Below are 25,117 nucleotides of genomic sequence, written 5' to 3' on the forward strand. Positions count from 1 at the left end.
TTTTTCATAGTTAATTCATTTTATTATAAAAAAAGCAAATAATTTAATACACAAAATGACATAAAATTGTCTAAGGATTTCATGTACATAAAAGATGTAGTTCAAGGACGCATTGATATTGAGGTAGGTACGTACATTAATGGGGACATAACTCTATTAGCACAAAAATAAAGCACATATTTCGATTCATGTCCTTATATGGAAACAAAACATGAAACCGAAAGGAAACTTTTCTCCAGTTTCAGCATTTTTGGAGAATAAATAACTAAACAACTTCCTCTCTCTCTCTCTCTCTCTCTCTCTCTCTCTCTCTCTCTCTCTCTCTCTCTCTCTCTCTCTCTCTCTCTCTCTCTCTCTCTCTCTCTCTCTCTCTCTCTCTCTCTCTCTCTCTCTCTCTCTCTCTCTCTCTCTCTCTCTCTCTCTCTCTCTCTCTCTCTCTCTCTCTCTCTCTCAATCGTTCTCTTCCTTCCTTATCTGGAATATGACCACACAGGAGGACACTGTGTAACGTTTATATTTATGACTTTGAAAATAAGGTATCGTTGATATCTCAGGCATTTCCTGTTACCCCATACAATTAAAAATGTATCATAACTAGTTTGGAAAAAAGCCTGAACTACAGCATTTTTTTTCAACTATGTTTTTTTTCTACCAGATATCTGAATTGCAGACAAATATTTCTGTTTTTGAAAATACTTTTAAGATATTACTATATAATATCATATGATACCCAGTGTTCGATGTTCCACGCTTCGTGTTCAAAGTTCAGTGTTCTTGTTCATGTTCCTTGTCTGAAGAACATTGTCCGACAGTCAAACACTGATTTTCATTCACCAGTGTTGAATGAACCATATTCATGTCCAACATTCAATGGTTAATTTCGATTTTCCGACATTCAACGTCATATATTCTTTGTCCAAGCTTAACCTGTTTCATTTGAAGTTCATGAAAAACCACGATCCTTTTCGATTCAATGCGTGATAATAAATATTCAGTTTATTGTCCACGCCATATTGAAAACGTCAACAGTATCCGCAAGTTCATGCTTCAATGATGTATCAAGCTGCATGTTCGTAAAAGCTTCATGAAAAAGTATCTCGAGGGTTTCAAAATGAACACCATCAGATACGTATGAAGTCAGAAATTTCATCAAAACAAACCGCGTTTTTAAATTAACGAAACTTGTTACATGTTTTGGCCATTTGCTGGAATATTGTAACTGTTTGATTAGACTACAGGAGATTCGGTGGACAATTCCTGAGGTGATACAGTATTGTCCGTGTTTGAGATCCCGATGACGTTGTTGAGTGTATCACCAATAACTGGTGTTTCTGCCGCCGAACCAACATTGACAGACGGTACTGAAGAATCGTTCACAAGTTTTTCCACTACTTGCATAGGTTCGGAGAATAGTTGTAATTCCGGGACAGTGACACGACTTGAGGCACTAGGCGGGAGATCGAATCCGCTGTCGGTTTTCGCCGTCGGAAACTCTGTTATACTATCGAATGCGCCCTGGAATCCTCCGAGATCGTTGTCTGAGGGAACAGTTCCGGCTATGGAAAGAGCTGGTTCTTCTGGTTTGCACATGCGCTGTGTACACTCAGCCTACAAAAATAAAAGATATATAACGATAAGTTTTAGATGTTATAACATAGATCGTGACATTTGGATTGATATAAAAACAACCAGTATAACGAAGAAAACTAATTATTGTGCAGTTTGGTTTTGAAAAACTATTTCTGAAAAGGTGTTTTAATAAGAACATTGATTCTACCAGTCTAAATTAATCCTCATCATAAAATCCGAAGTTTGTTTTAATCAACTTACCGCGCCGTACATGTTGTTACAGGAACACGTGTTTCCACAAACGTCGATTGTGATGGATCCACCCAGAGGGATAAAGTTGTAGTCGAGGCGACATCCCAGCCGACATTCGCACGCGACTGAGGGGATGTAACTAGGGCAGATGTATTCCTCCGCGAACACACACTCGGCACCGGTGTCACAGCCGCTGAGGAAAAGAAAATTAAAAAGATTTTGAAAATAGTGCTTTTCAAATATCGATAAAATGTAAACTAGCAAGATTTATTTAATGCTTTTTCATAATGCCCTTTTTTTTTTTTGTATATTATACAATGTTTCTATAACTTTATATATTCAAGTTTGCATGGAAACCAAAAGGAATTGCAAATATGAACAATAAATACTTACGTTTTATGGCAGCTAGAGTTTTGTTTTCCTCCACCGACTCCAGGGAAGATCTGGTTTGTGTCTGGTAAACCTACTTCCGGGAAGGTCATATCAGGGAGGCCCGTGGAATCAGTTGCATCAGTGATGACAACTGGGGTTATAACTGGAAGCTCTGCTCCGTTGCTGGTATCTGTAATAACTACGGGGCTGATAGCCGGAAAACCTGCATCTATGCCGGAAGTAACACCAAGAGATGAAGAGTCCGGTGTGGCTGCTTGGTCCCCGTTTTTGTTTTGTTCCTGAACGACTGGTTTCCCGTCAGCACCAACATCTTTGGTCTGAAAACCTATTCCGGCTCCTGGAAATAGGAAACTGTCTCCAGGGAAAGTGTCAATTCCGTCGATAATTACATTCTTATTGAAATCCACTGGAGGCAATTCAGACATTGAGTTGATTCCAAGGTTTGGGAATGTTGGTACAACACTAGTGACATCTGGTGTTCCCACAACGCCTACACCACCAGGGATAACTCCGCCTTCCCTGGGTACAACAAATCCTGTATTTACGAAACCACCATTTACCGGGTTTAGAAAACCACCATTTACTGGGTTAATAAAACCACCATTTACTGGGTTAATAAAACGACCAGAATTAGGGGCTACAAATCCTGTGTTCACCACGCGTCCGTTTGAGGGGATCACTACATTAGGATTAACTGTCGCTTGTGGATGAAATGTGTTGATACTGGCGGGGAAGGTGGGGCTGTAGAATGGTCCATGTCCATTGGTAGGGGAGACGGTTCCCATACTTTTCTTCTGGATCATGTAGGTCGGATATCTGTGAATGAAGACTCGATGAGGAATGACCACCCGCTTGTGGACGACTGGACGAAAATATGTCCTTCGGCGATAATAGTGACCGCTACAGCTAGATAGAACTCCGAACATAGATACAGCAAACAGCAGAATGGTATTCATTGTGTCCTTGGAGTTGATAGTATTATATAGGTTTTAAAGGTATAGAAAAATAATAGTCCTCTTAATTTAAAAATGCAAGCTGATAGTAACTGTTCCTTTCTGTACTTTTCAGTTGGCGAACATAAAGTCTTCTGTGAGTCTAAGGCAGTAATGCTTTGGTGGAGAGCTGGGTTGTTTCTGGACTGGACATTGTTCGGTGGACATATATATACAGACTATGTCGTGGTGATGACGCATGTGTTGGCCATTTTATATGCATTTCATTGTTACGGTAAGCAGGTTGTTGTGGTCTGCCTGATGTGCATCGGCACGAAACGATGACGCATACACAGGTTTCCACTACAATCGAACGCGCTCCTGGTGACGTAGACCGCCACTTCCTACGACAAACGGTATCAAACTGTCAAGATGGACAATAAAAGTGTCCGAACGGAGGCAGGTCATTCAGGAAGTGACCGTGGTTATCAGACAACAACTAGCATGGAATGCAGTAAAGTGATTAACTGTAGATAATTCTAGAATAAACAAACAACTTTCGTCACCGTTTTCAGTATCTTCGTCACTGATTTGAATTATTTACAAACAAACAATAAGAATGCATTATTCATGAGTTTACATGTAAGGCTTTAGTGATCTCGCCTTCAACTATACGAGCATGTTATGTACTCCTACAAACGCGTGACAGGTGACAAGGCGTTGTTTTGTCATTATCTCAGATACCTAGAGCAACACATTGTATTTTACGATGCCAATACTAATTGGAGCAATACTTACAATTGATTTTAAACAGATTTTTGTACTCTCTTCCTCTGTAATTAGATTTTTATTATAAGAATGTGTTATAATGTTTTATTAAAAAAACACTCATTGCTTTATATGGTTCTGTTGTAACAATGGAAAAATTGTACCGAGATCTACTGGATTGTTAATACGGTGCTCTATTTAAACAATATCTGCTTGTTTGAAAATTCAAATATTGATTTAATTTGGATATTAAATTTAAAGTCGTTCTTATTGCAAGTAACATGGGTTTTGGAAATAATAAATAACTATTATCCTGATACTAATGCAGGCTGGCGATATAGAAAAAAACCAGGACCACGACAACGGCAAGTTACCCATGTTGGTTCGGTGTCTTCCCTGAAAACCAACTCTGCTTAAAATCACATGTTTATATTTGTGGCCAGTTGTGATGATAGTGAGCTATGGTCTATTGCAGTTATGGTGTACAGGTAAATTGCACAGGTAAATCAACTTCTGATAAGTAATCAGATAAACAATAACTGCTAATAATTGCAAAATAATAATTAATATTTAGAACAGTTTTCAGAATCAGTCATATATTTATTATGATATATATTAGTTAAACTTGTATTTTCAGATTTGTGTGAATTGTCTTGTAATTATTGTCATATATTAGTTAAACTTGTACTTATTTTCAGATTTCTATGAATTGTGTTAAACTTGTGTGACTTCAGTTTGATATTATTATCTGTTATGTTTTAATACAAATACTTCCTCGGCTATCATACGGAATGGTTTTCATCATACTATGTAGACATAAAAAAGGGTCTGTAGACAATGGGATCCGGTATCATCTTACTTATTTCTTTTGATAGCTGAAATATTAGCTATCATGGTAAAAAAAAAAGACAACCTTTAATGGCATAAACATAAATAACAAAGAACACGGGCTCTCACAGTTCGCTGATGACACATCCGTTATTTTAAATGGCACAAAATCTTTATATGATAAATATGCTAACATATCAGGGTTAAAAGTAAATACTGAAAAAACAAATGCTATATGGATAGGTAGCAAAAACTTTAGTGCTGATGTATACCATCGAAGGTGGAAACTAAAATGGGAAACAACCAAATTTACCTTACTTGGGATTGATTTCTCTGTCAATTTAGAAGACATGGTTACTCTAAATTTCAACAAAATAATAAGTATTATAGATGGCAAGTTACATCAATGGCCAAGAAGAATTTTAATACCTACATGGAGAATAACTGTTCTTAAATCTCTTATTATTGCAAAAATGAATCACCTGTTTATATCTCTCCCTACTCCAAGTAAAGACATAATTCAATCATTGAACAACAAAAAATACAATTTTGTCTGGCAATCACCAATTGATAAAATAAAACGCTCAACAATTGTTCAAGACTATGGTGAGGGTGGACTCAACATGATTGATTTAGAAAACTTTATATATGGACTTAAAACTAGCATTCAATGATTCACTTTCATGCTTCTTTCAAGAATACTTCCACTTAATCATTATTTGAAAATAATTGGAATCAAAAAATGTGATTTATGTAATTTATGCCAAGAAAGCAAAGAAACTATAGAACATCTTTTTAACAGTGTCAAATAACAAATAACTTCTAGCAAGACATACGTAGATGGATATACTTAACAACTGACCAAACATTCGAAATAAAGGAAGATTTTATACTTTTTGGCAAAACTTCTGAATTCCAATATCCATTCCAACTAAAATCATCATGATTCATGTAAAATTCTTCATCTACTTTAGCCCCAGAAAGGTTTACTGTTTATATTCATGTTTAATAATAACTGTATTAAATGTGTGTTACTGTTATATGAAGGAATAGAAACTGTATTTTATTGCTGACATTAGTATCAATGTGGCTTAAGTTAAGGAATTTTGTTTTTCATATAATGTAATGTTTTTTTTTCTTTTTCATATAATGTACAAATTAATATTTAATGATTATTTTCTATTACTTAGTGCTGTATAACATGTGTATTACAGTTATATGTAGGAAATAAAAACTGTTTATCCATTTTATTATTGACTTTTGTATCATATCTACAAAATGAGTTGACATTCTTAGTTGAAACAGGCTATAACTAAACTTCAGAGAATTTCCTATATAAACACCTTCCTTTCAATTCTCCAGAGTTGGTGTTCGGGGAATGAGCCGTTGGTTCTGCGAGCTCCCTGTCACATGGAAACGTGAAGGAGTATGTTGTGATTGCTGTGACATCTGGCATCACAAATCATGTATTGAACTATGTACCACCGATTATGAACTGTTGCATCGTTCAAATGTCCAATGGATGTGCTGTAAATGTGACAGCATAAATGTGTCAACATTCACTTTTCACACCTACGAACTAATAATGTCAGTTATTACGAAACGCTTACTACACCAGAAAGCATCACAGACTGTAATGAACCTCAGCTTCCAACCTCTGAAAACAAGTAGTCCAAAAAGCAACAAAACAACGTCACTGCTAGACACGTCAAACACTCCATCCAACTTAACACCAGGAAAAGTATCGGGATTGAAAAATCGATTTCCACCGAAAAGAAACTTGCGCATTGTTACCGTTAATTGTAGAATTGTAAAATCCAAAAAAACATGCAATCTTATCTTCAGAAATATTGCCAGAAAATTACACTACCAACAGAAACAAGAATTCCACGGAAGTGGATGTGTCGCCTGCGCAGGAAGCTGGGAGATTACGAAGAATTAGATACACTTTTCATTGCAAGAAATAATGTTAAAAGTAAGCAATAATCATAGATTATGTTTTTGGATGGCATCATTTTGTTATATAATCTGTTATTCTGGGAAGTATACTATGATTTTTTAGGAACTTGCTATGGATACTCATTGTCTCAATTCCAAGTTTAACTTGTATGATTTGTCGGATGATTTCTTATAAATAAATAAATAAACTTGTGGATTATGATGTTAAACAGCTAGTGTTGTTGTCATTTCAGAGGTATACACGGTGGGTCAAGTGGTAGATCGAAGCCGTCCAGTATACAGTTTAGTGAAGTGGTAGATCCAAGGTGTTTAGTATACATGGTGAGTCGAGTGACAGATTAAAGGCGTTTTGTATATAATGCGAGTCAGGTGGCCAAGGCGTTTTGTATACACGGTGAGTTAAGTGGAAGACTAAAGGCGTATTTTGTATACATGATGAGTGGAGTGGTAGATCCAAGGCATTTAATTAGTAGACACATTGAGTGGAGTATTAGATCGAATACATTTTGTATACATGACGAGTGGAGTGGTATATCCGAGGTGTTTTATATACACGGCGAGTCGAGAGGTTTTGAAAATGCAAGTATGCTTAGCACTGCATGAAGTTTGAGTTTGATCGGCCCAAGGAAACTTGAAAACAGATTTTCTATTTATAGTAACAGTGACCTTGACCTTTGACCTTCGGACCTGAAAAGCAATTCAAAGCAAGCACTTTTAGTAAGGAAGCACTGCATGAAGTTTGAGTTTGATCGGCTCCAGGAAACTCAAGCTATCGACTACGCCGACATAGCAATACCTATGTGTTACCAGCTTCTCGCAGGAGACACAATGACCGAGGAACATTAGGGGGAGGAGTGTTCATACTTGTCAACAAAGACATTGTCTCAACAGAACAACCAGAACTAGTAACCAACTGTAACATTGAATGGGTAAAAATAAAAGTTAAAGATGCAAAATACCTCATCATTGGCGCTTTCTACATGCCACACAGGGATACCAAAACTATCGACGAGCTAGACAAATCATTGAAATTAGCAACACAAAACCCTTCTGCAAATAAGATCATACTTACAGGTGATTTTAATTGCCCAGGCATAAACTGGGAAAACCTAACGATACGACACGAAGCAAATGACAAAGAAATCCAACGTCCGCTAATTGATACAACTATACTAGCAGGCCTCACGCAAATCCATGAAGAAATTACAAGAGAAAAGAGCCTATTTGACCTAGTGTTTATTACAAACCCTAGCCTAATCAAAACATCGAATAATATACCAGGCATCTCGGACCATGACATCGTGGTCACTGACAAGGACACCAAACCACACTACCAGAAAACACCAAAAAAGGAAATCGTACATGTGGAGAAGAGCAAATTGGGTGGAAATAAGAAGGAAATTGACAGTCTTAGCCAAACCATTAATAACATGGTTGAAAACAAAAAAGGAGCAGAAGAATGCTGGCAGAAATTCAAAAATAACCTACTAAACTCACTAAATTCAAATATACCAACTAGAACTGTAAAATCCAACATTAATCTACTATGGTTCAACAAACGGATAAGGAAAATGCTGAAGAAAACCCACACCTTTATAACCAAGCAAAAAAGACGGGAAATTGGAATAACTACCGGCACTATCGAAAAAACTGCAAACGTGAAATAAGGAAAGTGGAAAACGCTTATGTATCCAATGTTATACAAGAGGGACTCGATCAGAACAACTCTAAACTATTCTGGAAATATGTAAAATCAAGGAAACAGGATAACATAGGGGTGGCAGCACTAAAATCACAGGGCACCATTGTCAGCGACAGCAAAGAAAAGACACAAATTTTACTTAACCAATTATCAACCGTCTTCACCCGTAATAACAACAAAATCTCGCCAAAAACACGTATAAACACGATTCCTAATCTAAATATTAAGCAAGAGGGAATAGCAAAGCTCCTACGAAATCTAAATCCTTCCAAAGCGTCGGGGCCAGATAACATTCCAAATCGTGTTCTAAAAGTGTGTGCAGACCAATAACGCCCAAAAAAATAAAAATAAAAATAATAAAATTAGTGAATTTTAATACTATTACTAATGCAATTTTCTCATGCATCTTAAACTTACATCTATCAATGTCAATGGTTTGAATGATTTTGTGAAAAGAAGGAATATTTTTCACTGGTTAACATGCCAAAACGTAGATATTGCATTATTGCAAGAAACACACTGTGGTGACAGTAATATACAAAAAAGTGGGACAAGGAATGGAATGGAAATACATACTGGGCAAATGGGTACTCGTCTTTCAGGGGGGTAGCTATTCTTATAAGAAAAGGCCTTAACTTGAAGGTCTTGCAAATTATTATTTACACTGATGGAAGATTAATTATTTTAAAACTAGAATTAGAAACAAGTACTTTTTGGTTAACTAATGTATATACACCAAATGAGGAAAATGAGAAAATTTTATTTTTCAAGAACATGATGCAAAAACTCAAAGATATAAGTGGTAATGACCAGAAACATATTCTAGTTGGAGACTTTAATTGTGTTCAAAATATAGAAATGGATAGGAAAAATTGTACATCACATGTTGAAATAGGGCAAAATGAACTAAAACTACTAATAACAAATCTGGCTGTTGAAGACATTCGGCGTCGTAGAAACCCAGGATTAAAATCATATACCTTCAAAAGAGGGAGGAAACAATCAAGAATAGATTATTTTCTAACAAGCAAATCAATTGATCACATGATAATAAATTCCAGTATAGAGTTATGTCCCTCGACAGAAAATGACCACTATGGCTCATCTGTTGTGATTCTCAATTTAGATGAAATTGAATTAGGAAAGGGATACTGGAAGATGAGTTTTGATATAATAAAATCAGATTGTTTTAAAGAAATGTTAAAAGTTTTTTGGAACAATTGGAAAAAATATATAGAGGACTATGAAAGTAAAATGAACTGGTGGGAACTTACACAAATAGAAATACAACAATTACGTGTTACATGTAGTCATATAATTAATAAACCAAAAACATATATAAAAACAATAGAATCAAAATTAAAAGAATTGCAAGGGAAAAAGGATATGGGTTCAATTTATAATGAAAGGGAACTTTTGGAACTTACATCAGAAATTCAAACTTATTATAATAATCTTGCAGAGGCTGCAAGAGTAAGGTCAAGGGTACAATGGAACAAGGAGGGTGAACAAGCTACTCGTTACTTTTTCAATTTAGAAAAATTGAGAGCACAAAATAAACAATGGTCATCAATTAAATGTGAAAATGGACAGTATAGTTCGGATATAGATACCATCTTAAAAGAACAAGTAAAATTTTACCAAAAATTATTCTCATCTGAGGGTTCGGATGAACGAGAGGCAGCAAAACTTTTAATGAATATAGACACCAAATTAACAGAGATGGAAAAGAAAAACTGTAATAAAATTCCGACAGAAGAAGAAATTCAAAAAGTTATTAAAACTCTGAAAAACAATAAAGCTCCAGGTAGTGATGGCATTATCTCAGAATTCTATCAACTTTATTGGCATAGCATCAAAAAGGAATTTACACAGGTAATTAAAGAAATATTTATTACCACAGTATAAAGGGATAATTAGACTCATGCACAAACAAGGGGAGAGGGAGGATATAGCCAATTGGAGACCAATCACACTACTTAATACAGACTATAAAATCATAGCTAAGATAATTGCAGAGAGAATTAAACCTATATTACCAAATGTCATTTATAGCGACCAAAGAGGCTTTATTAAAGGTAGAAATATTGAGGAATCTATACGTTTGCTGTCCGATATTATTGAAAATACTGATATAGAAAAGAAGGGAGGGATGATATTTTTTCTAGATCAACAGAAAGCGTTTGATAGAGTAGAATGGAGCTGGTTAGAGAACAGTTTAAGGAAATTTAATTTTGGAAAAACAATGATAGAGTACATTAACATGACCTACAAATATTCCAAAAGCTGTATTCTAACAAATGGCCATATGACCAATTTCTTTAACCTATCACGTTCTGTAAAACAAGGATGTCCTTTGGCACCACTATTATATATAATTCAGGCAGAGGCACTTGCCTGCTCCATAAGGAAAGATAAAAATATAACAGGTATTGACCTCCCAAAAGTGAATAATATAAAAATCCAAGAAAAAATAGGCATGTTTGCAGATGATTCACAACTGTTTCTAGGTAAAGAAAATTCACTGCCGTTTTTATTCAAGCTTTTAGAAAATATGAGAAAGCATCAGGTGCACAGGTAAATAAAAAGAAAACAAAAGGTCTGTACATAGGCAGCTGGAAGCAAATACCCCCAAACTATACAGATATATCATGGGTCATAGACAATATCAAGGTATTAGGAATATTTCATGGATATAGTATAGATAAAACAAGGCTATGGGAGAGTAAAATTAAAAAAATTAAAAACATAATCAATACATGGAAAGTGAGAAATCTGTCATTAGAAGGGAAAACTCTAATAAGCAAATCCCTTCTATGCTCTCGGTTAACTTATGAATTAGCACAAAACACCATACCTGAAGAATATATGAATTTCTTTGGGGTAGTAAAATAAATAAGGTGGCAAAAGAAACTGTTTATTTAGAAAAGGGGCAGGGAGGGTTAAATATGATTGATATAGAGATAATTGTTACAATGACTAGAATCAAACTAATACACAGAATAATTCATAGTGAAATACAGACGTGGAACATACTAGGTAAACACTTTTTGCAAAGCTATGATAGAGTTTACAATACAGATTATTTCTTATGTAGATGTAACAACACTCATATTTTGGAGTTGAAAAAAATTCCAGCAATTTATCGGGAGGGAATTTGGCATTGGCAAAAACTGCTAAAAAAAGTATCTGTAAGCAGTGCAGAAGATGTCTTTAACCAAAACCTATTTGGAAATCATAATTTATTATTAAAAAATAATCCACTTTTTTTCAAAAATTGGGCAAGGAGTGGAATGACAAAGATAAAACATATCTGGAATGTTGAACAAAATGACTTTATTTCATCAGAACAATTACTGAAAAAGTTAAAAGGTAAAAATAACTGGATATCGGAATTCTCAAAAATCAGAGGGGCCCTTCCGTCAGGGTGGAGAAAAACATACTACAAAATAATAATGAAAACAATATTAGTGCCTTTAAAATTTCAGATGACTTAGTTTTCACTTATAAAAAAAAAGCATTTTAGGCATGAACAAGTGTTTTAACAAAATAATTAAATATATATTGTATCAAAATAGTAAATAGATAAAATCCCTTTAGAAATGGAATGATCTTTTTGCATTGGACTGGAATGCCATCTGGCTCTCTATAAATAACACTATCATTGACAGGAAAATCAAGGATTTTCAGCGGAGAAGTCTACACAGAATTTTAACCACTGAATATGAACTTAAACAAATGCAGAAATCAAATGGTCTATGTAACTTTTGCAAAGAAGTACATGAAACCCAACAACATCTCTTTAGTGGGTGCAGGTTTAGTGAAACAATTTGGTTCAGGATAGAACAATTACTAAATGAATGTCTAGCAACAAGCAATGTACATATTAGTTTAACAGAAAAGGAAAGAATCTTTGGTGTCTCAGAATATAATGATAATATAAATAAACTATGTAATCTAATCATATTTCAGTCTAAATGGCTAATTTGGAAGGCAAGAAATCTACAGAAATTTGAAAATGAAGATCAAATTCCACTATCATTATTTAATAGGATAACAAACCAATTGAAAAATACAGCGGATAATATAATAAGTGCAAACAGACAAAATTATACATTCATTGCTTTAATTCATTCATTGAAATCACAGCTATAGCTATAATTAATATAAATACAATTATGTTGCTACTGTAATGAATAAGTACAAAAAGAATTGTGAGTCTTTATAAATTTACCTACTCTGATAATGAAAATAATGAGTGAATGAATGAGCCTGTGTGATAATTGGNATGAAGAATGATGTAGTGATATGTAAAACAATGTATGCTGGTTATAAGATGAAGAATGATGTAGTGATATGTAAAACAATGTATGCTGGTTATAAGATGTAGATGCTTAGTATATACAAATATGTAAATTATGGAAAGAAAACATTTTGAAAGAAAGAAAAAAATAACGCCCATTCTGACACAAATCTTCAAGACCACAATAACAACCGGGGAGCTACAAGTAGACTGGCTAAGTGCAAACATTTCCTGTATCTAGAAAAAGGGAGACAAACACTCAGCAGCAAATTATCGTCCGGTATCACTAACATCAGTACCATGAAAAATTCTAGAACACATAATATGCAAACATATATTAGATTATCTGGACAGGGTACTTACAACTCTGAACCATGGCTTCTGATCAGGATACTCACTACCACCATTGACGACCTACTGAAATCTTTTGACCGTGGTAAACAAGTGGACATGGCAATACTTGACTTATCCAAGGCCTTTGACACAGTTCCCCATGCCAGATTACTCCATAAGCTGGATTCAAATGGGATCAGAGGACCTCTGCACCAATGGCTAAAAACCTTCCCAAATCGCAGGAAGATGCGGGTAGCCATAGAGGGAGAACTCTCTTAAGAGGCAACGGTTGAGTCAGCAGTACCACAAGGAGCAGTGCTAGGACCCCTACTCTTCCTTTGCCATATAAATGACTTGCCAGACTCTGTGAAATCAGCAGTTAGACTTTTCGAAGATGACTGCCTACTCTATCGAGAAACAATCTCAAACAAGGACCACGAAACACTTCAAGACGACATTAAACAGCTCGAAACATGGGCTGCAAACTGGGGGATGAAATTTAACGCCAAAAAATGTTACATTTTTTGTATTATGAAGAAAAAGCAAAACACATAACAACTTAATGGACACAACTTAGATCACGTACAGACAAACCCATACCTAGGATTACAACTATCAGGAGATATGAAGCAGAAAGAACATATAGCAAGTACCACAAAAAAGGCCAGTTCTACCGTAGGCTTCCTACGACGCATTCTACAACACTGTCCCAGAGAATGTAGAAAGACAGCATACATTGCTCTTGTCAGATCCATCATGGAATACGGAGCAATAATCTGGGACCCGTACATAAAGACGAACATTAATCGGAAAGCATCCAACGGAGAGGGGCGCGTTTCATCCAGAAGGATTACGGAACAAGGGAAGAGGGATTCATGACAAAACTACTCAAAGAGCTACAACTTCCACCACTAGCACCAAGACGAAAACAACAGAGACTAACATTCTATTATAAAATAGTAGAGGAGCAAATTCCATCAATGCCTAGCAAAGACTTTATTAATTTCCAACGTGAAAAAAAAAGAAAACACGACAGCGTATATTCCAGGACTGTGAGACATCAAGGCCAATTCCAAATTCAATCAGGAACAATTACAGAGCAGTCATAATACCCAACAGCAACACGGAACAATACAGAAACTCATTCTTTGTGCGAACAGCCACAGATTGGAACCACCTGGACGACATCACAGTCGGGGCGCAAGGAATAGAGGCATTTAAAACATCAATCCTTACTAACTGGGATTAAACGAAGCTAAGTATCGCATTGTAAAAAGAGTTCCACACGAGGGAACCCGTAAAACATATGACAACACATTTGGAAAGCAATGTATCACAATGCAACCAAGACAATTCTGATTAACGAGATAACGATAATTTAAATTGTGTAACTTAAACACAAATCATACATAATTACCTTTAATGATTTTAAATGTATAAAGTTGTTATGACTAATATTTTCAAACTTGATAGATCAAAAGTTGACATTGTTTCTTCCCCATACAAAATAGGAAAAATCATCGACAAAATGAAATCAAAGTGGACTTTTCCCGTTTACTCTTGTAGAAATAAAATAAAAACATTTTTTTCATAGTTAATTCATTTTATTATAAAAAAGCAAATAATTTAATACACAAAATGACATAAAATTGTATAAGGATTTCATGTACATAAAAGATGTAGTTCAAGGACGCATTGATATTGAGGTAGGTACGTAAATTAATGGGGACATAACTCTATTAGCACAAAAATAAAGCACATATTACGATTCATGTCCTTATATGGAAACAAAACATGAAACCGAAAGAAAACAGCATTTTGGGAGAATAAATATCTAATCAACTTCCCTTTCACTCTCTCTCTATCTCTCTCTCTTTCTTTCAATCGGTCTCTTCCTTCCTTACCTGGAATATGACCACACAGGAGGACACTGTGTAACGTTTATATGTATGACTTTGAAAATAAGGTATCGTTGATATCTCAGGCATTTCCTGTTACCCCATACAATTAAAAATGTATTATAACGAGTGTGGGGAAAATCCTGAACTACAGCATGTTTTTCAACAATGTTTTTCTACCAGATATCTGAATTGCAGACGAATATTTATGATACTCAGTGTTCGATGTTCCACGCTTCGTGTTCAAAGTTCAGTGTTATTGTTCTTATTCCTTGTCTGAAGAACATTGTCCGACAGTCAAACACTGATTTTCATTCACCAGTGTTGAATGAACCATATTCATGTCCAACATTCAATGGTTAATTTCCATTTTCCGACATTCAACGTCCAATATTCTTTGTCCAAGATTAACCTGTTTCATTTGAAGTTCATGAAAAACCACGATCCTTTTCGATTCAATGCGTGATAATAAATATTCAGTTTATTGTCCACGCCATATTGAAAACGTCAACAGTATCCGCAAGTTCATGCTTCAATGATGTATCAAGCTGCATGTTCGTAAAAGCTTCATGAAAAAGTATCTCGAGGGTTTCAAAATGAACACCATCAGATACGTATGAAGTCAGAAATTTCATCAAAACAAACCGCGGTTTTTTTAATTAACGAAACTTGTTACATGTTTTGGCCATTTGCTGGAATATTGTAACTGTTTGATTAGACTACAGGAGATTCGGTGGACAATTCCTGAGGTGATACAGTATTGTCCGTGTTTGAGATCCCGATGTCGTTGTTGAGTGTATCACCAATAACTGGTGTTTCTGCCGCCGAACCATCATTGACAGACGGTACTGGAGAATCGTTCACAAGTTTTTCCACTACTTGCATAGGTTCGGAGAATAGTTGTAATTCCGGGACAGTGACACGACTTGAGGAACTAGCCGGGAGATCGAATCCGCTGTCGGTTTTCGCCGTCGGAAACTCTGTTATACTATCGAATGCGCCCTGGAATCCTCCGAGATCGTTGTCTGACGGAACAGTTCCGGCTATGGAAAGAGCTGGTTCTTCTGGTTTGCACATGCGCTGTGTACACTCAGCCTACAAAAATAAAAGATATATAACGATAAGTTTTAAATGTTATAACATAGATCATGACATTCGGATTGGATCAAAACAACCAGTATAACGAAGAAAACTAATTATTGTGCAGTTTGGTTTTGAAAAACTATTTCTAAAAAGGTGTTTTAATAAGAAGCTTGATTCGACCAGTCTGCTACTCATCATAAAAAGTTTGTATTAATTTACTTACCGCGCCGTACATGTTGTTACAGGAACACGTGTTTCCACAAACGTCGATTGTGATGGATCCACCCAGAGGGATAAAGTTGTAGTCGAGGCGACATCCCAGCCGACATTCGCACGCGACTGATGGGATGTAACCAGGGCAGATGTATTCCTCCGCGAACACACACTCGGCACCGGTGTCACAGCCGCAGAGGAAAAGAAAATTAAACAGAATATGAAACTAGTGCTTTTCAAATATCGATAAAATGTAAACTAGCAAGATTTATTTGATGCTTTTTCATAATGCCATTGGTTTTTTTTTGTATATTATACAATGTTTCTATAATTTTATATATTCAAGTTTGCATGGAAACCAAAAGGAATTGTAAATATGAACAATAAATACTTACGTTTTCTGGCAGTTAGAGTTCTGTTTTCCTCCACCGACTCCAGGGAAGATCTGGTTTGTGTCTGGTAAACCTACTTCCGGGAAGGTCATATCAGGGAGGCCCGTGGAATCAGTTGCATCAGTGATGACAACTGGGGTTATAACTGGAAGCTCTGCTCCGTTGCTGGTATCTGTGATAACTACGGGGCTGATAGCCGGAAAACCTGCATCTATACCGGAAGTCACACCAAGAGATGAAGAGTCCGGTGTGGCTGCTTGGTCCCCGTTTTTGTTTTGTTCTTGAACGACTGGTTTCCCGTCAGCACCAACATCCTTGGTCTGAAAACCTATTCCGGCTCCTGGAAATAGGAAACTGTCTCCAGGGAAAGTGTCAATTCCGTCGATAATTACATTCTTATTGAAATCCATTAGAGGCAATTCAGACATTGAGTTGATTCCAAGGTTTGTGAATGTTGGTATAACACTAGTGACATCTGGTGTTCCCACAACGCTTACACCACCAGGGATAACTCCGCCTTCTCTGGGTACAACAAATCCTGTATTTACGAAACCACCATTTACTGTGTCAATAAAACCACCATTTACTAGGTTAATAAAACGACCAGAATTAGGGGCTACAAAACGGTATCAAACTGTCAAGATGGACAATAAAAGTGTCCGAACGGAGGCAGGTCATTCAGGAAGTGACCGTGATCATCAGACAACAACTAGCATGGAATGCAGTAAAGTGATTAACTGTAGATAATTCTAGAATAAACAAACAATTTTCGTCACCGTTTTCAGTATCTTCGTCACTGATTTGAACTATTTACAAACAAACAATAAGAATGTGTTATTCATGAGTTTACATGTAAGGCTTTACTGATCTCGCCTACAACTATACGAGTATGTTATATACTCCTACAAACACGTGACAGGTGACAAGGCGGTGTTTTGTCATTATCTCAGATACCTAGAGCAACACATCGTATTTTACTATGTCAACACTAATTGGAGCAATAATTACAACTGATTTTAAACAGATTTTACTCGCTTACTCTGTGCTTAGATTTTTATTATAAGAATGTATTATATTGTTTTATTAAAAAAACACTCATTGCTTTATATAGTTCTGTTGTAACAGTGGAAAAATTGTACCGAGAACTACTGGATTGTTAATACGGTGCTCTATTTAAACAATATCTGCTTGTTTGAAAATTCAAATATTGATTTGATTTGGATATTAAATTTAAAGTCGTTCTTATTGCAAGTAACATGGGTTTTGGAAATAGTAAATAACTATTATCCTGATACTTATGCAGGCGGACGATATAGAAATAAAACAGGACCTCGACAACGGCAAGTTAGCCATGTTGGTTCGGGGTCTTCCCTGAACACCAACTCTGCTTAAAATCACATGTTTATATTTGTGGCCAGTTGTGATGATAGTGAGCTATAGTCTATTGCAGTTATGGTGTACAGGTAAATTGCACAGGTAAATCAACTTCTGATAAGTAATCAGATAAACAATAACTGCTAATAATTGCAAAATAATAATTAATATTTAGAACAGTTTTCAGAATCAGTCATATATTTATTATGATATATATTAGTTAAACTTGTATTTTCAGATTTGTGTGAATTGTCTTATAATTAATAGAATATATAGAGTTATTCATAGTGAAATACAGACGTGGAACATACTAGGTAAACACTTTATGCAAAGCTATGAAAGAGCTTACAATACAGATTATTTCTTATGTAATTGCAGCAACATTCATAATTTGGAGTTGAAAAAAATTCCAGCAATTTATCGGTAGGGAATTTGGCATTGGCAAAAACTGCTAAAAAAAGTATCTGTAAGCAGTGCAAAAGATGTCCTTAACTAAAACCTATTTGGGAATCAAAATATATTATTCAAAAATAATCCACTTTTTTTTCAAAAATTGGGCAAGGAGTGGAATAACAAAGATAAAACATCTGGAATGTTGAACAAAATTACTTTATTTCATCAGAACAATTACTGAATAAGTTAAAAAGTAAAAATAACTGGATATCGGAATTCTCAAAAATCAGAGGGGGCCCTTCCGTCAAGGTGGAAAAACATACTACAAAATAATAATGAAAACAATATTAGTACCTTTAAAATTTCAGATGACTTAGTTTTCACTTATAAAAACAGCATTTTAGCCATGAACAAGTGTTTTAACAAAATAACTAAATATATATTGTATCAAAATAGTAAATAGATAAATTCCCTTCAGAAATGGAATGATCTTTTTGCATTGGACTGGAATGCCATCTGGCTCTCTATAAATACCATATCATTGACAGGAAAATCAAGGATTTTCAGTGGAGAAGCCTGCACAGAATTTTAACCACTGAATATAAACTTTAACAAATGCAGAAATCAAATGGTCTATGTAACTTTTGCAAAGAAGTACATAAAACCCAACATCATCTCTTTAGTGGGTGCAGGTTTAGTGAAACAATTTGGTTCAGGACAGAACAATTACTAAATGAATGTCTAGCAACAAGCAATGTACATATTAGTTTAACAGAAAAGGAAAGAATCTTTGGTGTCTCAGAATATAATGTTAATATAAATAAACTATGTAATCTAATCATATTTCAGTCTAAATGGCTAATTTGGAAGGCAAGAAATATACAGAAATTTGAAAATGAAGATCAAATTCAACTATCATTATTTAATAGGATAACAAACCAATTGAAAAATACAGCGGATAATAAAATAAGTGCAAACAGACAAAATTATACATTCACTGCTTTAATTCATTCATTGAAATCACAACTATAATTAATACAAATACAATTATGTTGCTACTGTAATGAATAAGTCTTTTTAAATTTACCTACTCTGATAATGAAAATAATGAGTGAATGAATGAGCCTGTGTGATAATTGGAATGAAAAGGAAATAATATATAGTTAACATGGAATGCAAGAATAGCGTATATTTATTGTACTTAAAAAAAAAACTAAAAAAAAAACTGATGAAAATTAATATAAAATAAAACAATGTATACCGGTAATAAGAATGAAGTAGAATGATGTATAGAACAATGTATACATGTAATAAGATGAATAATGATGTAGTGATATGTAAAACAATGTAGGCGTCTTACAAGATGAAGAATGATGTATTGATATGTAAAACAATGTATGCTGGTAATAGGATGAAGAATGATGTATTGATATATAACACAGATGTAGTGATATGTAAAACAATGTATGCTGGTTATAAGATGAAGAATGATGTAGTGATATGTAAAACAATGTATGCTGGTTATAAGATGTAGATGCTTAGTATATACAAATATGTAAATTATTGAAATAAAACATTGTGAAAGAAAAAACAATAACGCCCATTCTGACACAAATTTTCAAGTCCACAATAACAACCGGGGAGCTACAAGTAGACTGGCTAAGTGCAAACATTTCCTGCATCTTCAAAAAGGGAGACAAACACTCAGCAGCAAATTATCGTCCGGTATCACTAACATCAGTACCATGTACAATTCTAGAACACATAATATGCAAACATATATTAGATCATCTGGACAGACATAGGGTACTTACAACTCTGAACCATGGCTTCCGTTCAGGATACTCCTGTGAAACACAACTCGTTACCACCATTGACGATCTACTGAAATCTTTTAACCAAACAAGTGGACATGGCAATACTTGACTTATCCAAGGCCTCTGACACAGTTCCCCATGCCAGATTACTCCATAAGCTGGATTCATATGGGATCAGAGCACCTCTGCACCAATGGCTAAAAACCTTCCCAAATCGCAGGAACATGCGGGTAGCCATAGAGGGAGAACTCTCTTAAGAGGCAAGTTAGGAGTACCACAAGGAACAGTACTAGGACCCCTACTCTTCCTTTGCCATATAATTGACTTGCCATACTCTGTGAAATCAACAGTTAGACTTTTCGAAGATGACTGCCTACTCTATCGAGAAACAATCTCAAACAAGGACCAAGAAACACTTCAAGACGACATTAAACAGCTCGAAACATGGGCTGCAAACTGGGGGATGAAATTGAATGCCAAAAAATGTAACATTTTTTGTATTATGAAGAAAAAGCAAAACACATAACAACTTGATGGACACAACTTAGATCACGTACAGACAAACCCATACCTAGGATTACAACTATCAGGAGATATGAAGCAGAAAGTACCATAAAAAGGCCAGTTCTACCGTAGGCTTCCTACGAAGCAGTCTACAACACTGTCCCAGAGAATGTAGAAAGACGGCATACATTGCTCTTGTCAGATCCATCTTGGAATACGGAGCAATAATCTGGGACCCGTACATAAAGGCGAACATTAACAAATTGGAAAGCATCCAATGGAGAGGGGCGCGTTTCATCCAGAAGGATTACAGAACAAGGGAAGAGGGATTCATGACAAAACTACTCAAAGAGCTACAACTTCCACCACTAGCATCAAGACGAAAACAACAGAGACTAACATTCTATTATAAAATAGTAGAGGAGCAAATTCCATCAATGCCTAGCAAAGACTTTATTAATTTCCAACGTGAAAAAAAAAAGAAAACACGACAACGTATATTTCAGGAACAATAACAGAGCAGTCATAATACCCAACAGCAACACGGAACAATACAGAAACTTATTCTTTGTGCGAACAGCCACAGATTGGAACCACCTGGACGACATCACAGTCGGGGCGCAAGGAATAGAGGCACTTTAAACATCAATCCTTACCAACTGGGATTAAACGAAGCTAAGCATCGCATTGTAAAAAGAGTTCCACACGAGGGAACCCGTAAAACATATGACAATACATTTGGAAAGCAATGTATCACAATGCAACCAAGACAATTCTGATTTACGAGATAACGATAATTTAAATAATGTAACTTAAACACAAATCATACATAATTACCTTTAATGGTTTTACATTTATACAGTTGTTATGACTAATATTTTCAAACTTGATAGATCAAAAGTTGAAATTGTTTCTTCCCCATACAGAATAGGAAAACTCATCGACAACATGAAATCAAAGTGGACTTTTCCCTTTTACTCTTGTAGAAATAAAATAAAAACATTTTTTTCATAGTTAATTCATTTTATTATAAAAAAAGCAAATAATTTAATACACAAAATGACATAAAATTGTATAAGGATTTCATGTACATAAAAGATGTAGTTCAAGGACGCATTGATATTGAGGTAGGTACGTAAATTAATGGGGACTTAACTCTATTAGCACAATAATAAAGCACATATTACGATGCATGTCCTTATATGGAAACAAAACATGAAACCGAAAGAAAACAGCATTTTGGGGGAATAAATAACTAAACAACTTCCCTTTCACTCTCTCTCTCTGTTTCTATCTCTCTCTCTCTTTCTTTCAATCGTTCTCTTCCTTCCTTATCTTGAATATGACCACACAGGAGGACACTGTGTAACGTTTATATGTTTGACTTTAAACAAAGGTATCGTTGATATCTCAGGCATATTCTGTTACTCCATACAATTAAAAATGTATTATAACGAGTGTGGGGAAAATCCTGAACTACAGCATGTTTTTCAACAATGTTTTTCTACCAGATATCTGAATTGCAGACGAATATTTATGATACTCAGTGTTCGATGTTCCACGCTTCGTGTTCAAAGTTCAGTGTTATTGTTCTTATTCCTTGTCTGAAGAACATTGTCAGAGAGTCAAACACTGATTTTCATCCACCAGTGTAAATTAAACCATATTCATGTCCAACATTCAATGGTTAATTTCCATTTTCCGACATTCAACGTCCAATATTCTTTGTCCAAGATTAACCTGTTTCATTTGAAGTTCATGAAAAACCACGATCCTTTTCGATTCAATGCGTGATAATAAATATTCAGTTTATTGTCCACGCCATATTGAAAACGTCAACAGTATCCGCAAGTTCATGCTTCAATGATGTATCAAGCTGCATGTTCTTAAAAGCTTCATGAAAAAGTATCTCGAGGGTTTCAAAATGAACACAATCAGATACGTATGAAGTCAGAAATTTCATCAAAACAAACCGCGTTTTTAATTTAACGAACCTGGTGACATGTTTTGGCCATTTGCTGGAATATTGTAACTGTTTGATTAGACTACTGGAGATTCGGTGGACAATTCCTGAGGTGATACAGTATTGTCCGTGTTTGAGATCCCGATGACGTTGTTGAGTGTATCACCAACAACTGGTGTTTCTGCCGCCGAACCATCATTGACAGACGGTACTGGGGAATCGTTCACAAGTTTTTCCACTACTTGCATAGGTTCGGAGAATAGTTGTAATTCCGGGACAGTGACACGACTTGAGGCACTAGGCGGGAGATCGAATCCGCTGTCGGTTTTCGCCGTCGGAAACTCTGTTATACTATCGAATGCGCCCTGGAATCCTCCGAGATCGTTGTCTGAGGGAATAGTTCCGGCTATGGAAAGAGCTGGTTCTTCTGGTTTGCACATGCGCTGTGTACACTCAGCCTACAAAAATAAAAGATATATAACGATAAGTTTAAAATGTTATAACATAGATCATGACATTTGGATTGATATCAAAACAACCAGTATAAAGAAGAAAACTAATTATTGTGCAGTTTGGTTTTGAAAAACTGTTTCTGAAAAGGTGTTTTAATAAGAAGCTTAATTCGACTAGTCTGCTACTCATCATAAAAAGTTTGTATTAATTAACTTACCGCGCCGTACATGTTGTTACAGGAACACGTGTTTCCACAAACGTCGATTGTGATGGATCCACCCAGAGGGATAAAGTTGTAGTCGAGGCGACATCCCAGCCGACATTCGCACGCGACGGATGGGATGTAACTAGGGCAGATGTATTCCTCCGCGAACACACATTCGGCACCGGTGTCACAGCCGCTGAGGAACACAAAGATAAACAGAATATAAAACTAGTGCTTTTCAAATATCGCTAAAATGTAAAATAGCAAGATTTATTTAATGCTTTTTCATAATGCCATTGTTTTTTTTTTATATTATACACTGTTAAGATATCTTTTTATATTCAAGTTTGCATGGAAACCAAAAGGAATTGCAAATATGAACAATAAATACTTACGTTTTATGGCAGCTAGAGTTCTGTTTTCCTCCACCGACTCCAGGGAAGATCTCGTTTGTGTCTGGTAAACCTACTTCCGGGAAGGTCATATCAGGGAGGCCCGTGGAATCAGTTGCATCAGTGATGACAACTGGGGTTATAACTGGAAGCTCTGCTCCGTTGCTGGTATCTGTGATAACTACGGGGCTGATAGCCGGAAAACCTGCATCTATACCGGAAGTAACACCAAGAGATGAAGAGTCCGGTGTGGCTGCTTGGTCCCCGTTTTTGTTTTGTTCCTGAACGACTGGTTTCCCGTCAGCACCAACATCCTTGGTCTGAAAACCTATTCCGGCTCCTGGAAATAGGAAACTGTCTCCAGGGAAAGTGTCAATTCCGTCGATAATTACATTCTTATTAAAATCCATTGGAGGCAATTCAGACATTGAATTGATTCCAAGGTTTGTGAATGTTGGTACAACACTAGTGACATCTGGTGTTCCCACAACGCTTACACCACCAGGGATAACTCCGCCTTCTCTGGGTACAACAAATCCTGTATTTACGAAACCACCATTTACTGGGTTTAGAAAACCACCATTTACTGGGTTAATAAAACGACCAGTATTAGGGGCTACAAATCCTGGGTTCACCACGCGCCCGTTTGAGGGGATCACTACATTAGGATTAACTGTCGCTTGTGGATGAAATGTGTTGATACTGGCGGGAAAGTTGGGTCTGTAGAATGGTCCATGTCCATTGGTAGGGTAGACGGTTCCCATACTCTTCTTCTGGATCATGTAGGTCGGATATCTGTGAATGAAGACTCGATGAGGAATGACCCCCCGCTTGTGGACGACTGGACGAAAATATGTCCTTCGGCGATAATAGTGACCGCTACAGCTAGATAGGACTCCGAACATAGCTATAGCAAACAGCAGAATGGTATTCATTGTGTCCTTGGAGTTGATAGTATTATATAGGTTTAAAAGGTATAGAAAAATAATAGTCCTCTTAATTTAAAAATGCAAGCTGATAGTAACTGTTCCTTTTCTGTACTTTTCAGTTGGCGAACATAAAGTCTTCTTTGAGTCTAAGGCAGTAATGCTTTGTTGGAGAGCTGGGTTGTTTCTGGACTGGACATTGTTCGGTGGACATATATATACAGACGATGTCGTGGTGATGACGCATGTGTTGGCCATTTTATATGCATTTCATTGTTACGGTAAGCAGGTTGTTGTGGTCTGCCTGATGTGCATCGGCACGAAACGATGACGCATACACAGGTTTTCACTACAATCGATATCGATTCTGGTGACGTAGACCACCACTTCCTACGACAAACGGTATCAAACTGTCAAGATGGACAATAAAAGTGTCCGAACGGAGGCAGGTCATTCAGGAAGTGA

General features: G+C 35.9%; 2 protein-coding genes across 2 annotated transcripts; both read right to left on the bottom strand.

The window, feature by feature from the left end:
* Positions 1 to 411: 411 nt before the first annotated feature.
* Positions 412 to 3,170, bottom strand: LOC110449886. Its single transcript, XM_021497030.1, has 3 exons — positions 2,215 to 3,170; positions 1,831 to 2,014; positions 412 to 1,608 (listed from the first exon to the last, which is right to left on the bottom strand). Exons 1-3 carry the CDS (start codon positions 3,168 to 3,170, stop codon positions 1,228 to 1,230), a joined length of 1,521 nt encoding a protein of 506 aa, XP_021352705.1. The 3' UTR covers positions 412 to 1,227.
* Positions 3,171 to 21,732: 18,562 nt separating this feature from the next.
* Positions 21,733 to 24,857, bottom strand: LOC110449887. The gene is made up of 3 exons (XM_021497031.1): positions 23,730 to 24,857; positions 23,347 to 23,530; positions 21,733 to 23,134 (listed from the first exon to the last, which is right to left on the bottom strand). The coding sequence occupies exons 1-3, from the start codon at positions 24,659 to 24,661 to the stop codon at positions 22,754 to 22,756; spliced, it is 1,497 nt and encodes a 498-aa protein (XP_021352706.1). The 5' UTR covers positions 24,662 to 24,857; the 3' UTR covers positions 21,733 to 22,753.
* Between the last annotated feature and the right edge of the window lie 260 nt (positions 24,858 to 25,117).

Source organism: Mizuhopecten yessoensis, unplaced genomic scaffold, assembly GCF_002113885.1.
Source record: "Mizuhopecten yessoensis strain PY_sf001 unplaced genomic scaffold, ASM211388v2 scaffold4837, whole genome shotgun sequence".
NCBI classification, from domain to species: Eukaryota; Metazoa; Mollusca; class Bivalvia; order Pectinida; family Pectinidae; genus Mizuhopecten; species Mizuhopecten yessoensis.

Coding starts and splice junctions, on each gene's coding strand:
- LOC110449887 (XM_021497031.1), bottom strand. CDS start 24,661: ATGAATACCATTCTGCTGTTTGCTATAGCTATGTTCGGAGTCCTATCT. Junction 23,531..23,729: donor AACTCTAGCTGCCATAAAAC/GTAAGTATTTAT, acceptor TGTGTTCCTCAG/CGGCTGTGACACCGGTGCCG. Junction 23,135..23,346: donor GTAACAACATGTACGGCGCG/GTAAGTTAATTA, acceptor TTATTTTTGTAG/GCTGAGTGTACACAGCGCAT.
- LOC110449886 (XM_021497030.1), bottom strand. CDS start 3,170: ATGAATACCATTCTGCTGTTTGCTGTATCTATGTTCGGAGTTCTATCT. Junction 2,015..2,214: donor AACTCTAGCTGCCATAAAAC/GTAAGTATTTAT, acceptor TCTTTTCCTCAG/CGGCTGTGACACCGGTGCCG. Junction 1,609..1,830: donor GTAACAACATGTACGGCGCG/GTAAGTTGATTA, acceptor TTATTTTTGTAG/GCTGAGTGTACACAGCGCAT.